The sequence below is a fragment of the Muscardinus avellanarius genome (genome assembly GCF_963383645.1).
Source record: "Muscardinus avellanarius genome assembly, chromosome: 11".
Lineage (NCBI taxonomy): Eukaryota > Metazoa > Chordata > Mammalia > Rodentia > Gliridae > Muscardinus > Muscardinus avellanarius.
This window is the reverse complement of record NC_137797.1, coordinates 188747-206734: the sequence shown is the minus strand read 5'-3', so window position 1 is coordinate 206734 and position 17988 is coordinate 188747. Positions and strand designations below refer to the sequence as shown.

Below are 17988 nucleotides of genomic sequence, written 5' to 3'. Positions count from 1 at the left end.
ACTTGAGTCACCAGAGAAGGCACTGGTGGCCGCTCCCATGTGAGGCCTGGGAAGTGGTGCAGACTCCTTGAAAAATAATCTGCTTAGATCTTAATTACATTAACTAATTTATTTAACTATTTATCTTGTGGTACTGGGATTGGAACCCAGGGGCATTCTATCTCCATGCTATACCCCAGCCCTATTTTTTTATTCTTTATTTTTTGTAGTACTGGGGGTGGAACCCAGAGGCTTTCTACCTCCAGGCTATGCTCCCAGGCCTATTTTTATATTTTATTTGGAGACAGGGTCTCACTAAGTTGCCGAGAGCCTCACTAAGTAGCTGAGGCTTCAAACCTGTGCGATCCTCCTGTCTCAGCCTCCCAAGCGCGGGGATTAAAAGTGTGCGCCACCATGCCCGGCTTATTCTTTATTTTGAAACAGGGTCTCACTGAGTTGCAAAGGCCCTCACTAGCTGAGGCTGTTCTTGAACAGTGATCCTCCTAAATGTTGGGATTACAAGCGTGTGCCACCATGCCCAGCTTACTTAGATCTTTAAAATAGTATTTAAAAGCTGGGTATGGTGGCACACGCTTGTAATCCCAGTACTTGGGAGGCTGAGAAAGGAGGATCACAGGTTCATGGCCAGCCTCAACTACTTAGTGAGGCCCTCCACAACTTAGTGAGACCTTGTTTCCAAATAAAGAATAAAAAAGTAGGGCTGGGAGTGTAGCTTGGAGATAGAATGCCCTGGGTTCCATCCCCAGTACTGGGGGGGGGGGGGGAAGGTACTTAAAGAGTTCTCCGTAGCCAGGCATTGGTGGTGCACGTATGTAATCCCAGCATTCAGGAGGCTGGGACCGGAGGATTGCTGACAGCCTCAGCTACTTAGTGAGGCCTTCTGCAACTTAGTGAGACCCTGTTTCAAAATAAAGGATAAAAAAAAAATAGGGCAGGGGGTGTAGCTCAGAGGTCAAATACCCCTGGGTTCCATCCCCAGACCCCCCCCAAAAAAAAAAAAAGTTTTCCACAAACTGGATGTGGTGGCGGCAGGTTCAAGGCCAGCCTCAGCAATTTAGCAAGACCTTGCTTCAAATAAAAAAATGAAAAATGGCTAGGGGCTGGGATGTAGCTTGGAGGTAGACTGCCCCTCGCTTCAGTCCCCAGTACAAAAAAAAAAAAAAAAAAAAGCCAGAATAGGACTCTTTCACTACCCCTGATGACTAGGTCCCACTGTGTCCCCTCAGGCCTCCTGGGTGACCCCTAGCTCTGGGAGGTTGGGACATGGTGGTTGGCATGGAGGGTGGGGCTGGGTAGAGGCAGCAGTTGAAGGGTGACAAGGCTTAGTTGAAAGGTTGGGCAAAGGGAAGTGTGAAAATCATGACACGTCTACTCCTGCCGCTTGGTGGGCCAACACAGAAAAAGTCACGTGACGTCACAAAGTGATGCAGTGGATGCCTGAGGCCGGGTTCTCCATGGAACCAGAACCTCACATTCTCACCCCTCAGGCCGGAACAGTCCATGTGTCCAAGGAAAGGAAGAAAAACTGAGAAAACTGAAAAGCTACGTAGCACTGTAAAAAGGCAGACAGCACCCTGTGTGTGCACTTAGAACCTGCAGGGGTGTGTGGGGGTGAGGCCTCAGCTGCCCTCCCTCCAACCCTGCTTCCCTGGCCCAGCCTCCCTCTGCAGACTCGCCTGCCCTTCCAGCAGTTCCCTTTCCCTGCTGGGCCCCTGCGTCTGCCACCTGCCACCTCTCCAGCTCCCTGCCAGGGTCTTAGGTCTGGCCCTGGCTCCCTCACGGCTCTGACCTCCTGCAGACTTAGTGTGCAGCTCTGTGTGTGTTCCCAACTCTGGCTCACCTCCAGGTCCCTCCCACACTTGGCACTGGCTAATGCTCCGCAGAACTACCTGTGAAGGGTGTTGGGCCACCTTGAACCCACAGAGCTTTCCTCCGCCCTCTTCATCTCTGTTGTTTCACGCTGTCTCCCAGTCGCCCGAGCTGAAGGCCTGGGGCCACCCAGACTGCTTCCTACTGTCATCTTCACCCCCTCTCTGTCCCCCTAAAGTATACCCCTCACCCCAGACCCTACCCCTTTGCTCCTGGGTCAAACTACCTTGAGTTTTCTCCTAAAAACTGGGCAAAACCCAGCCTCCTCCGGCCCCTGCCTTACAGCCTGCACCTCTAATCTATGCCCACCGAGCAAACACTGCATCCTGAACTCTGCAGGTGCTCCCTGCTGAACCTCAGCCTGACCCACCAGCTCTGCTCCAGCCCCGTCTTCCCTCCACCCCGTTGCTCCCCAGTTTCCTGAGCTCTCTGCCAGAGGACCTGCCGCCTACCATGCTTGTGGTGAGGAGGTGTCCTCCTGGTCACTAGAGGGCGCTAGGATTCCTGGGCTGGAATGAGGTAGCGGGCCCGCCTCTTGCTCCCTCTGCTGGGTAACGGTGCCCTAGAGCTCTGTGTAAGACCTCCAACTCCAGTTTTCTGACTTTTGGAAGTCTAGCCAAGTAAAGCACCCTACAAAACTTTATACACAAAAACGTTCACTGCATTCTTCACTCATTGCATGCGGCAGGCAATCCTTGGCATGGCGAAAGGTAAAATAGACTAATGAAAGCCGAAAAGTAATCTAAATACTGACCAATAGAGTTCACTAAATTATATTTACTTAAATATTGAGATGTGAAAAAGTGCTCTTATTAGCATTTTGTAATAATATAGAAAATATTTGTTGACACTATTAAGAGAAAAACAACACAAAGAATCATAAACAGTATGCTAGAGACTGCTGAAACCAACTGCAAAGAAACTTGAAAAATGTTAACAGTTGAAACTAAGGGGAAACCGAGCAAGCCCTTTAACTCACATGCTTTTTTTTTTTTTTTTTTTTTTTTTTTTTGGTACTGGGGATGGAACCCAGGGGCCTTCTATCTCTGGGCTACACTCCCAGACCTATTTTATATTTTATTTGGAAACAGGGTCTCTTAAACCAGCTAAGGCTGGCTTCGAACCTGCGCGATCCTCCTGTCTCCACTTCCCAAGCACGGGGATTACAAGCCTGCGCCACCACACCCAGTTTAACTCACATGCTTTTAGTTATTGTGTTTACCACCAACTTTAAGGCCGCTTAGCTACATAGTCTTCTCCCACACAGTGGCCAAAGGTTGCCCAAGTTGTCTTTCAGGGCCTAGGAGGTAGCTCATGCCATGTGACACCCCGGCCCTTCACTTGGGCTTGTGCCAATGATCCACAGGGGGCCTCTGGGCTTCAGAGGCCGAGACACCCTGGGTCCGAACCTGTGTCCTGGGAGGAGCCGACTACACTCAGCACCCACTGCCCCTCTTCACCATCTCCAGCCCCTTCCCCATGCCTCAGTCAGCCCCACACCTTCACCTTCATGCCAGAGCATGAAGAGCAATACCAGGCTGGGCGTGGTGGCGCACGCTTGGAATCCCTTGGGAGGCGGAGACAGGAGGATCGCGCAGGTTCGAAGCCAGCCGCGCTGGCTTAAGAGACCCTGTTTCCAAATAAAAAAGTATTAAATAGGTCTGGGAGTGTAGCCTGAAGGTAGAAGGGCTTCCAGGGACCCCAGTACCACTAAAAAAAAAAAAAAAATGAGCAATACCCCTGAGTCCTATCCTCGGGGCAGATTGGAGGTACTCCCCTCATCCTTGGCACCTTGTGAGTAAACTCTTCTTTTTCTGCAAAACTTAGGCTTCAGTGGTTGGTGTCCTATGTAGTAGGCAAAGCTGGTCTCATTCAGTTGCCCAGTCCTGGCTAGAGCTGGGGCTGGTGCATTTTCCTTTATTTTTATAATAGTAATAATAATAATTTGGTGGTACTGGGGATGGAACCCTTCTACCTCTGGGCTACACTCTCAGAACTTTTTTTTATATTTTATTTGGAAACAGGATCTCTTGAGCCAGCAAGGCTGGCTTCGAACCTGCACAATCCTCCTGTCTCCGCCTCCCAAGCATAGGGATTACAAGCGTGCGCCACCACACCCGGCTTCCTTTATTTTTAAAGATTTTTTTTTGTGATATTGGGGATGGAACCCAGAGGCTTTCTACCTCTGGTCTACACTCCCAGACCTATATTTTATTTGGAAACAGGATTTTACTAGGTTGCTGAGAACCTCATTAAGTAGCTGAGGCTGGCTTTGAACCTGAAGTTGTCTTAATTATTTTTAGTATTATATCCTGAATATTAGAGACCTCCAAGTGCAAATAGAAACATGCACAGAAAAACTAAAAATAAAGAAGTGAGATATATTAAACTCAGAAAGTTATTTTTACCGCAATAAAATTACCTTGTAGGATTATCATAGGATTAAATCAGTTTATCAGCCATGGCATGGGCAGTGCTCTGGTGAGTGTTTATTTTTTTGTGTGTGAGATTCTAGGATTGAACATAGGACATTCTGCCTTTGAGCCACAACCCCAGCCCCTTCCCCCCTTTTTGAAACAGGGTCTCACTAAGTTGCTGAAGCTGGCGTCAAACCTGTAACCTCAAACCTGTTTCAGACACCCAAGATCTGGAATTATAGGCATGCATAACCATGTCTGACAAGTTTTTATTTTTATTTATTTATTTTTTATTTTTTGGTGGTACTGGGGTTCCTGGAAGCCCTTCTCCCTCCGGGTTACACTCCCAGACCTATTTTATATTTTTTTATTTGGAAACAGGGTCTCTTAAGCCAGCGAGGCTGGGTCCGAACCAGTGCGATCCTCCTGTCTCTGCCTCCCAAGTGCAGGGATTACAAGCGTGTGCCACCACGCCCGGCAAGTTTTTATTTTTATAAACACCATATAAACTAGAATAGGGAATTTCTAAAATTCTAGAGTAACACATGGTTATTATAGATTTTTTTTTTTTTTTTTTTTTTTTTTTGCGGTATTGGGAATGGAACCCAGGGGCATTCTACCTCTGAGTAACACCCCCAGCCTTTTTTTTTATTATTATTCTTTATTTGGAAACAGGGTCTCACTGAGTTGCAAAGGGCCTCACTAAGTAGCTGAGGCTGGCTTCAAACCTGCTCAATCCTCCTGTCTCAGCCTCCCAAGTGCGGGGGTTACAAGTGTGTACCAACATGCCTGGCCTATTATAGAAATTTTGAAGGCTGTAGAAAATAGAAGCTAGGGAGCTGGATGTGGTAGCACATGCCTAGAATCTCAGTACTTTGGAGGCTGAGACAGGAGGAACACAATTCGAGAGTAGCTTCCGCAATTTAGTGAGACTCTCAGGAACCTAGTGAGACCCTGTTTCAATACAAAAATCAAGCCGGGCGTGGTGGCGCACGCTTGTAATCCCCGCGCTTGGGAGGCGGAGACAGGAGGATCGCGCAGGTTCGAGCCAGCCACTCTGGTTTAAGAGACCCTGTTTCCAAATAAAAATATAAAATAGGTCTGGGAGTGTAGCCCGGAGAAGGCTTTCATCCCCAGTACAAAAAAAAAAATCAGCCTTGAGTGGTGGAACACGCTTGTAATCCCAGCATTCAGGAGGCTGAGACCAGAGGATCGTGGTTCATGGACAGCCTCAAGTACTTAGTGAGGCCCTCTGCAACTCAGTGAGACCCTGTTTCAAAATAAAGAATAAAAAATAAGGCAGGGTGTAGTTCAGAGGTAGAATGCCCCTGGGTTCTATCCCCAGACCTGCAAATAAGTAAATAAATAAATAAATAAATAAATAAATAAATAAATAAAATAAATAAGCTGGGTGTGATAGTGCACGCTTGTAATCCCAGTACTTGGGAGGTTGAGACAGAAGGATCACAGGTTCGCTGCCAGCCTTAGCAACTTAGTGAGGCCCTCCGAAATCTAGTGAGACCCTGTTTCAAAATAAGGAACAAATAAGCTTGGGTGTAGCTTGGAGGTAGAATGACTCTAGATTCACTCCCCAGTACTAAAATAAACAAACAAAACCAAAATTTGAGTGGCCAGAAAAATCAGAAAAAAAATCACAGGAATGAATTTTAACTTTCATTTGTCAGTTTGCAAGAAAAATGTAGCTCTATGCCGGGCGTGGTGGCGCAGGCTTGTAATCCCCGCGCTTGGGAGGCAGAGACAGGAGGGTCGCTCAGGTTCAGAGCCAGCCTCGCTGGCTTAGGAGACCCTGTTTCAAAAATATAAAATAGGTCTGGGAGTGTAGCCCGGAGGTAGAAGGGCTTCCAGGAACCCCAGTACCACCAAAAGAAAATGTAGCTCTAAACATATGATTAGTGAGATGCTGCCAGCCCTCGCGGGGCCGCGCTCGCTCAGCCGCCGCCGCCCGGGGCAGGATGAGCTGCTGCAGGGCTTCACCGTGCGGCCCGAGGCGGACTGCCTTCGCGTGCCTGCCGCAGGAGGGCGGCGGCTGCGGCCACGAGGGCAGCACTGGGGGGCCGCGCCCCCAGCAAGGGGTCCACTTCCGAGGAGCCCCACGCGCTCCGACTCCGAGAACGGCGAGGAGGAGGAGGAGGCCGCGGACGCCGGGGCCTTCAACTCTCCAGTAATAAAGCGATTCACAAGGCGTGCCTCAGTGTGTGCAGAAGCTTACAATCCCGATGAAGAAGAAGATGATGCAGGGTCCAGGATGATACATCCCCAAACTGATGGTCAAAGAAATAGATTGCGAGAAGCTTGCAAAGACATCCTGCTGTTTAAGAACCTGGATCCGGAGCAGATGTCTCAAGTATTAGATGCTATGTTTGAGAAATTGGTCAAAGAAGAACATGTAATTCATCAAGGTGATGATGGTGACTTTTATGTAATTGATAGAGGAATATTTGATATTTATGTAAAATGTGATGGTGTTGGAAGAGGTGTTGGCAACCATGATAATCGTGGGAGTGTTGGTGAACTGGCCTTATAATGTACAATACGCCCAGAGCAGCTGCCACCACTGCTACCTCTCCTGGTGCTCTGTGGGGTCTGGACAGGGTGACATTCAGGAGAATGGTGAGAAACAATGCCAAAAGGAGAAACGTGTATGAAAGCCTTATCGAGTCACTGCCATCCCTTAAATCTCTGGAGGTTTCTGAACGCCTCAGAGTGGTAGACGTGATAGGCACCACAGCACACAATGATGGGGAACAGATCACTGCTCAGGGAGATCTGGCCCGTTCTCTTTTCATTGCAGAATCTGGAGAAGTGAAAATTACTACGAAAAGAAAGGGTAAATCAGAAGTGGAAGAGAATGGTGCAGTGGGAATCGCTCGATGATCTCCTGGACAGTACTTTGGAGAGCTCGCCCTGGTAACCAACAAGCCTCGAGCAGCTTCTGCGCACACCATCGGGACGTCAAGTGCTTAGCCATGGATGCCAAGCATTTGAAAGGCTTCTGGGACCTTGCATGGAAATTATGAAAAGGAACATCGCCACCTATGAAGAGCAGCCAGTTGCCCTGTTTGGAACAAATATGGATATTGTTGAACCCACTGCGTGAAGCGTAAGCATGGAGCATGAAGACCTGCGGCGACAAAATTGCACAGTGCTGGGTAGTCCACTGAGAATGTGTGTGTACATGCCAGGCATTGTCTGTGATTTCAGGTTTTCCTTTTTTCACATTTACAGTGTATTGGTAAAGAGTAGTGATTTAATAGCCAGTAGGCTTTAACATCACTTTCTAATGAGTACTTCATTAAAAAATCAACATATTGATAAAGTGACTTTCTATTCCACAAATTATCTAACTGAAAGTTTTATTCAGATGACTGTAATATATTGAAAGTATCCATGTTTAAGAAGATAATTAAGAGATGTATCATAGGTAATGTGTTTGACTTACGGAGATTGAAATCAAGTTAGTGTCTATACCCATGTAAGAGGGAACTTGACAAAGAATCATGCAACACAGCATGGCATCACATCCTTTTTATAACCCATTATAGTAAAGTTTTAATCATTTTCATTTTAATGTTTTTCTGGCTTGAAAGTTATGTTGGCCTTGGCCTATTGGTGAAATGGTAGAAAACATCATATGCAATTTTAAAACTTTTTATATTTTTGCAATAAAATACATTTTCACTTCTTTGGCATAATGTCAGTAAACTACATATTCCAGTGGCTTTCAGGACCAGCTATTTAGTCATGATAATAAGGAAAAGAGTCTTTTTAAATATTTTTTCATCAAGCGTGTATCTGCTTTTTTTTTTCATTTTGCAACTCCCTATATTTATCTTTAAGAATTTGATTTTGATTTTGCCTCTCTTTTTTTTTTTTTTGTAGTAACGGGGGTAGAACCCAGGGACCTTCTACCTCTGGGTTGTACCCCCAACCCTATTTTATCTTTCACTGGGAAACAGGATCGCACTATGTTGCTGAGGCTGGCTGCGAACCTGATCTTCCTGTCTCAGCCTCTCAAGTACTGGGATTACAGGCATCTACCACCACACCTGGCTTGATTTTGACATTTGATGTCACAAAATTTGTGTTTTTTTAAGAAAAGCTATTTAAACTTAGGAAATCTGATTCTTTTTTGTCTTCTAAGAGCCTAATTTCTTATAAAAAGAAAAATCCTACTCTATACCAAAAATATTTGGGAATTCTTATCTTACATGTTCACAAGATACTTGTTTGTTCTTCATTAGGCCTACATAACATGGTCCTCTGCACACAATGTTACCATAGGTTTCTGTTCTTATAATGGTTGCCAGCCTTTAGTCTCACTGAACAGCAGCCCATGAGGTTTCTTTTTTCCCTTAAAAATTTCTCTAAGGTGATAGAAATAATTTGTGTGTGTGTGTGTGTGTGTGTGTGTGTGTGTGTGTGTGTGTTACTGGGGGTGGAACCCAGAGGCTTTCTACCTCCGGGCTATCCTTCCAGATCTATTTTGTACTTTATTTGGAGACAGGGTCTCACTAAGTTGCTGAGAGCCTCACTAAGTAGCTGAGGCTGGCTTCGAACCTGTGTGATCTTCCTGTCTCAGCCTCTCAATTGCGGGGATTACAAACGTGTGCCTCCTCGCCTGGCTAGAAATACATTTATATAAGAAAAAGCATATATAATGATAAAAGGCATATTAATGATAAAAGGCATATCATTAGGTTTTGCCATTTTCTTTAATATTGACTCAGTAGCTTAAAAGTACAGAAGAAGAAAACTTGCTAGGTTTCCATTGACCACCAGCACAGTTATTGTTCTACCACATAAGGTGGAGTTAATTACATTCAACAAACGAATATATACTTATGTGATTTTTAGATAAAATCAACATTTAGAGGAATCAACATTTAGAAGAATTAATTCTAAAAAGTTATTCAATTTACACAAGCAATTTCATTTTGAGAAACATATCAAAAGAATACATACATACATGGGTAAAATTATTGTGGCTCTCATGTTATTAGAGCCTCATGTTATGGTCCTCCTCCTGCTTATATTTGAAAACATGGTTAGAATGATAATTGGGTAATGTATATATGAAAAGTTAAAGTATATAAACTATAACTTTAGCCACATTTTAGAATGATGTTTAACTTTTTAGCAAAACCTTCTTTTAGGTAAAGGAACTCTCTATCTGAAGACTTTTCTATTTCAGATTTTATTTTAAAAGCTATGTCTGTTAAATAAAGAAAAAAATAAAAAAATTCCTGGTTCATCATTCTGTATTCTTTTTATTTTATTATTATTATTTTTTGGTGGTACTGGGGTTCCTGGAAGCCCTTCTACTTCCGGGCTACACTCCCAGACCTGCTATTCTTTATTTTGAAACAGGGTCTCACTAAGTAGCTGAGGTTGGTCACAAACCGCGATCCTCCTGTCTCAGCCTCCAAAGGGCTGGGATTACAAGCATGTACCACCATGCCCAGCTTATTAATCATATTTTTATTTTTTTATTATAAAAGTATGCTTTATTATAAGGAAAATTTAAATATAACCAACAATACTGAAAATAACATAACTGGCATTTATAGCCTTGGTCAAAGTTCTTTATTAAACAGGCATTTGTTTACTGTTCCATGAATAGTTAACAATCAGTTTATGCAACAAAAGAGATAAATGGGAAAAGTGAATAAAGAATACAGAATGAGCCGGGCGTGGTGGCACACGCTTGTAATCCCTGCGCTTGGGAGGCGGAGACAGGAGGATCGCACAGGTTCGAAGCCAGCCATGCGCGCTGGCTTAAGAGACCTTGTTTCCAAATAAAAACATAAAATAGGTCTGGGAGTGTAGCCCAGAGGTTGAAGGGCTTCCAGGAACCCCAATACCACACACACACAAAAAAAAAAAAAAAAAAAAAAGAATAAAAATATTGGGCTGTGGGGGTGTGTCTTGGAGGTAGAATGCCCCTGGGTTCCATCCCCAGCACCGAAAATAAAAAATTGGGCTGGGGGTGTAGCTCGAAGGTTTCTGGGTTCAATCCCCAGTACTGGAAAAAAACAAAACAAAAACAAAACTCCTTGAAACATTCCCTTTTACTCCCCCTCAGGCCACTTGGGGGACAGGTCACTGTGTGACAAGAAGGGCAAACTGCAGGGCAGGGGGGCCGCCTCAGTTGTTTGGATAGGATATCTCTCTTTCCTTTCTAGTGCACCTGAGGGCAACCACAGAGCCAATGTGGTTTTGCTCTGTGCATTCCCAAACTCCTAGCCCAGGGCACTGGGCTCTGGCTTTTAGGAATGGCCTCTGCCAGCCAGGTGAGTGGATTATCTTGGCTCCCAGAGAAAGGTGCTGCTTTACTTTCCCCCTTTTTGTACTTTTATTGGTGCAATGTAATTACAGTGGGAGTCATAGTGATACCAACACCCAAGCACACACTGCTTCCCTTCCCTCACTATATTGTCCCTTCGCACCCCTTGGATGAATATAACCTTATTTGAGCTGTCTCTCCCTCAATCCTCATTAGGGTGCTGCTCTTAAATCAACACTTGAAAAGAAGGGAACTGTGGGGAGGTTGTGGTCAGTGTGGGGGCCACAGCAAGTCTGTGAGTGTGCATGTGTGCATGCATGCATGACTGTACAGATGTGTGTGATTGTACAGCAGGGTGCATTGTGCTAAAGCAACTGAAGTGACGAAAAACAAGCCATCAGCAAAGCAGAAGGCAGAGCGGGAGGGAGGACCTGCTGCTCCCGTGGATCTGGGAGAGGGGCGCAACACCCTAGACACCCGTTGGCAGGGAAGTACCTCCAACTACCTCAACTGCCCACCACTCCTACTTTACCATTATGCTTTCTTTGGAGAATTATCCGACTTTTATTTTTACTAAAGTATAAAAACAGTGACATCGTAAGGTGTGCACACCCTACCCCTGGAGTATGATTGCTCTACCCACAGCGGTATTCACAGCACCACTCCCAGTATGGAGAACACCTCAGTGCCCCAGGCTCCCTGGCATCCCTGCCAACAAGAGGCAGTGATTTCTACACACTGAAATCCTGCATTTCTGACATCCTGGGTCAAGTTCCGCTCCTTTGCTGGACTGCCACATTGTGGGATCAAGGCCGGCCTCCTCTGACCATACTTCGCCTAGCACTACATGGATGGCAAATACCACACCTTGATGACAGCCCAGAAGAAGGAGCTGGAGCTGCAGGCTGTGCCTACATTTTGGTATTCATTTGGTTCTGCTGGAGGATTTGGCTCCTCCCTGTCCTCACCCAGAGCGGAAGCATCACCTTCTGAGGCCAGTCCCTCTACTCAGACAAGTTCATGTAGGTCTGCTTTAAAATAACATCAGTGAAGGATGGGCATGGTGGCGCATGCTTATAATCCCAGTACCTGGGAGGCTGAGACAGGAAAATCGCACAGTTGTGAAGCCAGCCTCAGCTACTTAGTGAGGCTCTCAGCAACTTAGTGAGACCCTGTTTCCAAATAAAAATATAACATAGGTGTGGGAGTATAACCCAGAGGTAGAAGGCCCCTGGGTTCTATCTCCAGTACCACCAAAAAAAAAAAAAAAATATATATATATATATATACACACACACATCATCATCATCAACAACAGCAGCAGCAGCAGCAATCTGGGTGTGGTGGTGCACGCTTGTAACCCCAAGGGGTTACAAGGAGGGTAACCTCTTGGGAGGCTGATATGGGAGGATTGCAGGTTTGTAGCTAGCCTCTGCTACTTGTTGAGGCCCTCTGCAACTTATTTCCAAATAAAGAATAACAAACAGGGCTGGGAGTGTAGCTCAGAGATAGAATGCTCCTGAGTCCCAGCCACAGTATTGGGGGGAAAAAAAAGATAAACAAAGATAACATCAGTGAGCTGGGCATGGTGGCACACACATTTATAATCCCTGTACTTGTGAGGCTGAGACAGCAGGATCTCAGGTTTGCAACCAGCCTCAGCTACTTAGTGAGGCCTTCACAATTTAGTGACACTCTGCTTCAAAATAAGGAATGAAAATTAGGAGCTGGGCATGGTGGTGCAAGCTTGCAATCCCTACGCTTGGGAGGTTGAGACAGGAGGATTGCGTAGGTTTGAAGCCAGCTTCAGCTACTTAGTGAAGCTCTCAGCAACTTAGTGAGACCCTGTTTCCAAATAAAATATAAAATAGGTCTGGGAGTATAACCTGGAGGTAAAAAGCCCCTGGGTTCCATCCCCAGCACCACACACACACACACACAAAAAGCCTGGAATTAATATTTTCTGGGCGTGGTGGCTCATGCTTGTAATCCCGGTATTTGGGAGGCTGAGACAGGAGGATTGCAGTTCATAGACAGCCTCAGCTACTTAGGCTCTTTGCAACTCAGTGAGACCCTGTTTCAAAATAAATAATAAAAAATAGGGCTGGGGGTATAGCTTAGAGGTAGAATGCCCCTGTGTTCCATCCCCAGTATCACACACACACACACACACACACACACACACACACACACACACAAAATATATATATATATATATATATATATATATATAAATAATCAGTGGCTGTGGGGGGAAGGCACCATAGGGCCACTCAAGACAGTAGGAATTGGGATATGGTCAGTGTAGCCCCTCAACCAACTGGAAGAGATAGGAGAGTTGTATGGAAACGTGGAGGACCCCAACATACATCTGACACCACAAGATCACACAGGCACACATGCTCACCAGGAGCCCTTCAGATCGCATTCCAGCAGAGCCACTACAGCTGCAGTACCGCCCCTGGTGGCGGCTTTGTTAGGGCTCATTTCCTTACACCTGGTGCTCCGTAGGCAGGCAGCTGGAGATCCTGGAATTGTATGGTATCCATCCAGGGCCAGGAATTTAACAGGAGAGCTGCTCAACCCTTCCCTACCAGCACTCATGGTCACTGGCACTTTTGGAACAATCCCTGGGTTTGGACTGGCTCAGACTGGTCACTATCCTCTTGGATCAGATAGAGGCTATACCCTTGAGGCCAAGGGGCCTTTGCCCACCACTAAAAGAAGCAGGATGTGTTACCAAGGAAAGCAACAGACAGCACTGGCATGTGGAGTACTGGCACACCAGTGCTCACACATGGCCAACACCAGGAAGCATATCTGGGCATGCATGTAGGCCTGATGTCAGCATGCTGTGGTACACAAGCGCAGGCCGGCAGTCAGAAGACACCTCTCCACAGAGGATTCCAACAGGTGGGAAGAGCTGGGCCAGCCTACCAAGACCAGCCCAGGGAATGCAGGGGCCGGGAGGGCAAGGCGACCACGGAAAGGAGCGCGGCTTTTACTCTGAGCATGATGGAACACAACCTAATGGCTGGCTTTTTTTTTTTTTTTTTGTACTGGTTATTGAACCCAGGACTGTTCGATCTCTGAGCTCTGAGCTACACCCCCAGCTCTCTTTTATTTATTTTGAAACAGGGTCTACTAAGTTGTGGAGAGCCGCAATACATTGCTAAGGCTGGCTGTGAACCTGTGATCCTCCTGTCTCAGCCTTCCAAGTACTAATATTACAAGCATATGCCACCATGCCCAGTTCTGACGGCTGATTTTAAGAGGTCACTTTGGAGTAGGGCATGGTGGCAAAAGGCTGTAATCCCAGTACTTGGGAGGCTGACAGGAGGATCCTAGGTTCGAGGATAGCCTCAGCCCATAGACTTTAAATTAACCTAGAGAGATCATATTTCAAAATAAAAAGATAACAGAGCTAGGAGTGTAGCTTGGAAGTAAATGCCTGTGGGTTCAATCTCCGTACCACAAATAAATAAATAAATAAATAAATAAAAAGTTACTCTGTCTGCTTCGTGATAAATGGAGCCAGGAGAGGGCAAACCTACTCAGATGGGATGCAAAGCTGCAGAGGTGGAGGGACCCTGGGATGACTCAGGAGCTGTGGTGTGCCTTCCTGGGAGGTGGCAGGGCATCCAGCCCCTTATCTCCACCTGACTCCTGACAGACTTCTGCTGAGAACCTAGGAACCAGTTCCTAACCCTCTAAGAAAGCTTCTTTTGGGGGAAAATTACTTTATCTAGATGCTTTCACCTTTGGGGTCTTCTGGCCACTATGTCCTCATGGCGCCCCACTTCCTGGTTCCTGACATATACTGATCCTGTGAATGGATGCACCAGTGCTTGGGGCTTTGCAGGCAGGCACTGATACGGCAGCCTTTGGAGCCAGGATGCCTGGGTTCCCAGCCTAAGCTCCTTCTGAGGGATGCTGGGCCAGTCCCTGACCTTCCCTATGCCCGTTTCTTCATCTGTAATGAGAATAACACCAACTTCATAGTTATCACACTTATTAGCCGAATTATCACACCTGTGAGTCTCAGCTGATGTTATTACATCATTAAGTACAAACTCCACATACACAGGAAAGGGTGAGGGGCCCAGGACTGGCCTCGGGGCCCCCACCCCCAGCTCTGTCCTGGCCTGTGTTCTCAGGGCTGGGGCTCTGGACAGTGGCAGCAGGCTGGGTGAGGGGTGCAGCCTGGCCGGCAGCATATCTGCAGGGCAGGGTCCTCACCCTGGGCTATCTGGCTGGGGCCAAAGGTCATGGCCTCATCAAACTGGGCCTTGAGCAGCTGGAGGTGCTTCAATGCCAGGAGTACCTCTGGGGTGACCTTGGCCACACCCCCCAGGAGGTTGTAGTTCTCACCAGGGTCTTCAGACAAGTCGTAAAGCAGTGGGGGCTCATGGGCAGTCAGGGGGCTGGTGGCATGGCAGGCAGGGTCTGCTGTGGTGTCGCTGTGGGCTGAGCCTGGGGAAGGAAGGAATAGAGGGAGGAAGGACAGAAGGAGGAGTCAGCTCTGTGGGCAGGGTGAGTGAGAGAGGCTAGGCTGGGGGCCACTGGGTGCTCAGCAGGGATGGGAGGAGGAGAGGGAGTTACCCTGGGTGAAGAAGTGAGCCTTGTATTTCCCACTCCGCACAGCAAAGACGCCATGGACCTCATCGGGGTAGGCCGGGTAGAAGAAGACAGACTGCCGAGGGCTCTAGGTGCAGAGTCAGGGTCATGGCACGGAAGGGCGCTCCGAAAAGCTGCCAGCCCTTCAGTAGAACCTGGGTGGACACCCCCTTCTGGCCCACCACCCAGGAAGCTGAGAGGCGGCAGCACTGGGTGCCACTCCCTAAGGGGCAGGCGGCACAGGGACACTGCTCTCACAGTCAGGGAGGACGCCAGTGGGCATGGGGCCCACTCACTCTACCTGGCCTGTGCCCAGCAGTAGGGGGCTGAGGTCAACACCATCCAAGGTTGTGTTGGGCAGCGGGGCCCCGGTCAGGGCTGCCAGGGTGGGCAGCAGGTCTAGGGAGCTGGCGAGCTGGTGGGTCACACCTGGGGACAGAGAGCTGCTTGGTTACTCAGCTCACCATCACAGGTGTGCAGAAGGGGCCAGAGGCCTCCAAGAAGACGACTGAGGACTGACCAGGAGCGATGTGGCCTGGCCAGAAGGCCAATGCAGGCTCTCGGACACCACCTTCGAAAGTTGTCCCCTTTCCACATTTCAGGAGGCCGGAGCAGCCGCCACGGGACATGCGCATAGTCTCAGGCCTGGGACACACAAGGTTGGCAGTGACAAGGGGCCCATGGGCTCTGGTCTTCTGTTGGTGACCACCAGCCCACACTTCTAAGTTACAAGTCCAGTAACGGCCAGTATGTGCTTGTCCCCTCCCTGCCTTCTGAGGCCAGCACCTCTGTGCATCCATGGCCCCCAGCCTGAGACCCGGGTCACTGTCACATGGCTAGCATCCTCTGAGACCCCCTCATCCCCCGATGCCTTCAGCCAGCAGCGAGGTAGAAGGGGCCCGAGGCCCGGCCTGCAGCGGAGCACCCTGCCCGGCCGGCATACCCATTGTCTGCAGTGAAGATGACCAGCGTCTCTCCGAGCAGCCCCAGGTCTCCCACAGCCGTCATCAGGGCCCCCACAGCTGCATCCAGCTCCATCAGGGAATCCCCAAACGTCCCACGGCCTGAGCGCCCTGTGAAGCTGTGCCCACTGAACTGAGGGTAGTGGGTGTGCTGGGGGTGGAGACCAGAGTCAGCACTGGGGAAGGCCGTGGGCAGCCCAGAGGGTGTGGCCAGGGTCACTCACGTGGGAGGCGTAGTAGAGGAAGAATGGCCGGCCTTGGCGCTGAGCATCAGCCATGAGGTCTCGGGAGAAAGCCACGTAGCGGGCCTCCAGTCCAGGTAGCCAGGGGGGCTGCGCCTCCACAGACAGGTTGGCCAACAGTGGAATGGGAACCAGGCCCTGGTCACACTCGCCATAGCAGGGGGTAGACGGCGGGAAGCAGGTCAGGTTCTGGCAGGGGCCCTGGGGGACAGCTCTAGTGAGAGGTCTAGGCCACTGGGGAAGGTCAGAGGTGAGGGGGTTGGGGGAAGTGGGGAGTGGCTGAGGGCCCTGGGCTTCCTACCTGGTCATGGGAGTATGGGATGCCCAGGAACCGATGGAAGCCCTGATGAGGGGGCAGAAAGGCCCCTTTTGGCCCCACCCCAAGGTGCCACTTGCCGACCATGCCTGTAAGGTAGCCTTGGGCAGCCAGGACCTCAGCCAGGGTCACTTCCTCCAGGGGCAGGCCACCACGGGAGCTGGGCTCCAGGACCCCAGGGTACATGCCCATCCGAACAGGGAATCGGCCAGTGAGGAGGGCAGCCCTGATGGAGATGAACACAGGAGGGGAGTGAGAGAGGGGAGGGAGAAACACTTCCTACAGGGAGAGACTGACCTTCCTCCCCACTGCAACCCAAAGGGAATTTGGCCAACTCAGTGGTCAGGGCCTCTTGATTACCGGGAGGGTGTGCACAGAGACACCGGGACATAGAAGTCTGTGAACCGCAGCCCCCCTGCAGCTAGCTGGTCCAGATTGGGAGTGGTGGAGCTGGGGTGTCCGTAGGATCCCAGGTCCCCATAGCCCAGGTCATCAGCAAAGATCAGAACAACGTTAGGTGGGCCAGCAGCAGCCAAGCCTACAGCCAAGGCCAGAAGGAGGGCCCAGAGTGCCTCCATGGCAGGGGCACAGAGACCCTTGGGAAAGAAGAAATACTGGCTTCAGCCGGCTCTTCCCCCAGGCCCAAACCCAAGGCTACCCTCCCCTGAGATCCAGGCCCAGACGCAGAGGGCACCCTCTCCTAAGACCCCAGGCCCAAACCCAGAGGCTATCCTTCCCTGTAATCCAGGCTCAGACCCAGGAGCTACCCTCCCCTGAGACCCCAGACCCATATCCAGAGGCTGCCCTCCCCTAAGATCCCAGGCCCAGGTGCTACCCTCTCCTGAGACCCCAATACTTCTCGTGTGAGTCCCAATACTTCTCCCACCCAGTTCCTGGGTCCAGGGAACTTGACAACCCAGAAAGACGGCTTGAGGTATAACTCCCGGGAGACCCTCAAGGACTGGGATGCCTTCAGATTCGCGCTTCGGGATCTGGCTCTGCTCGTCTAGAGGTCCCGGCCCAGTATGGGGTCCAGGCAGGAGTCACATGACACTGCCGGACCCGCGGCCTCTGGCGCGGCGAGACGAGGGCAGTCCGGAGCCAGGGAGTGGCCGGGCGGAGACCGGGGGCAGCGGGCACCAGTGGTCGCCGCAGGCGCTTCCGCCTTAGGCAGCCCGGCCCCGCCCCGCATCCGCGTGACCCTGGGCGGTGCGGGGCCGGCGGGCGGGGCGTTGAGGGGCCGGGTGGGGTCTGCGGGCGG

The 17988-nt window shown here is 49.3% G+C and overlaps 1 protein-coding gene and 1 pseudogene across 2 annotated transcripts; one reads left to right on the top strand and one right to left on the bottom strand.

The window, feature by feature from the left end:
* Window positions 1-6642: 6642 nt before the first annotated feature.
* Window positions 6643-7404, top strand: LOC308270628 (cAMP-dependent protein kinase type II-beta regulatory subunit-like; annotated as a pseudogene). Its single transcript has one exon. The product of its transcript is annotated as a cAMP-dependent protein kinase type II-beta regulatory subunit-like (transcript).
* Window positions 7405-14743: 7339 nt separating this feature from the next.
* On the bottom strand, window positions 14744-17305 carry ARSA (arylsulfatase A; the record flags this gene model as incomplete). The annotated part of the gene is made up of 8 exons (XM_080705212.1): window positions 14744-15063; window positions 15193-15295; window positions 15509-15636; window positions 15728-15852; window positions 16151-16320; window positions 16394-16612; window positions 16713-16953; window positions 17088-17305. The coding sequence occupies 8 exons, from the start codon at window positions 17303-17305 to the stop codon at window positions 14744-14746; spliced, it is 1524 nt and encodes a 507-aa protein (XP_080561338.1).
* Window positions 17306-17988: the final 683 nt, after the last annotated feature.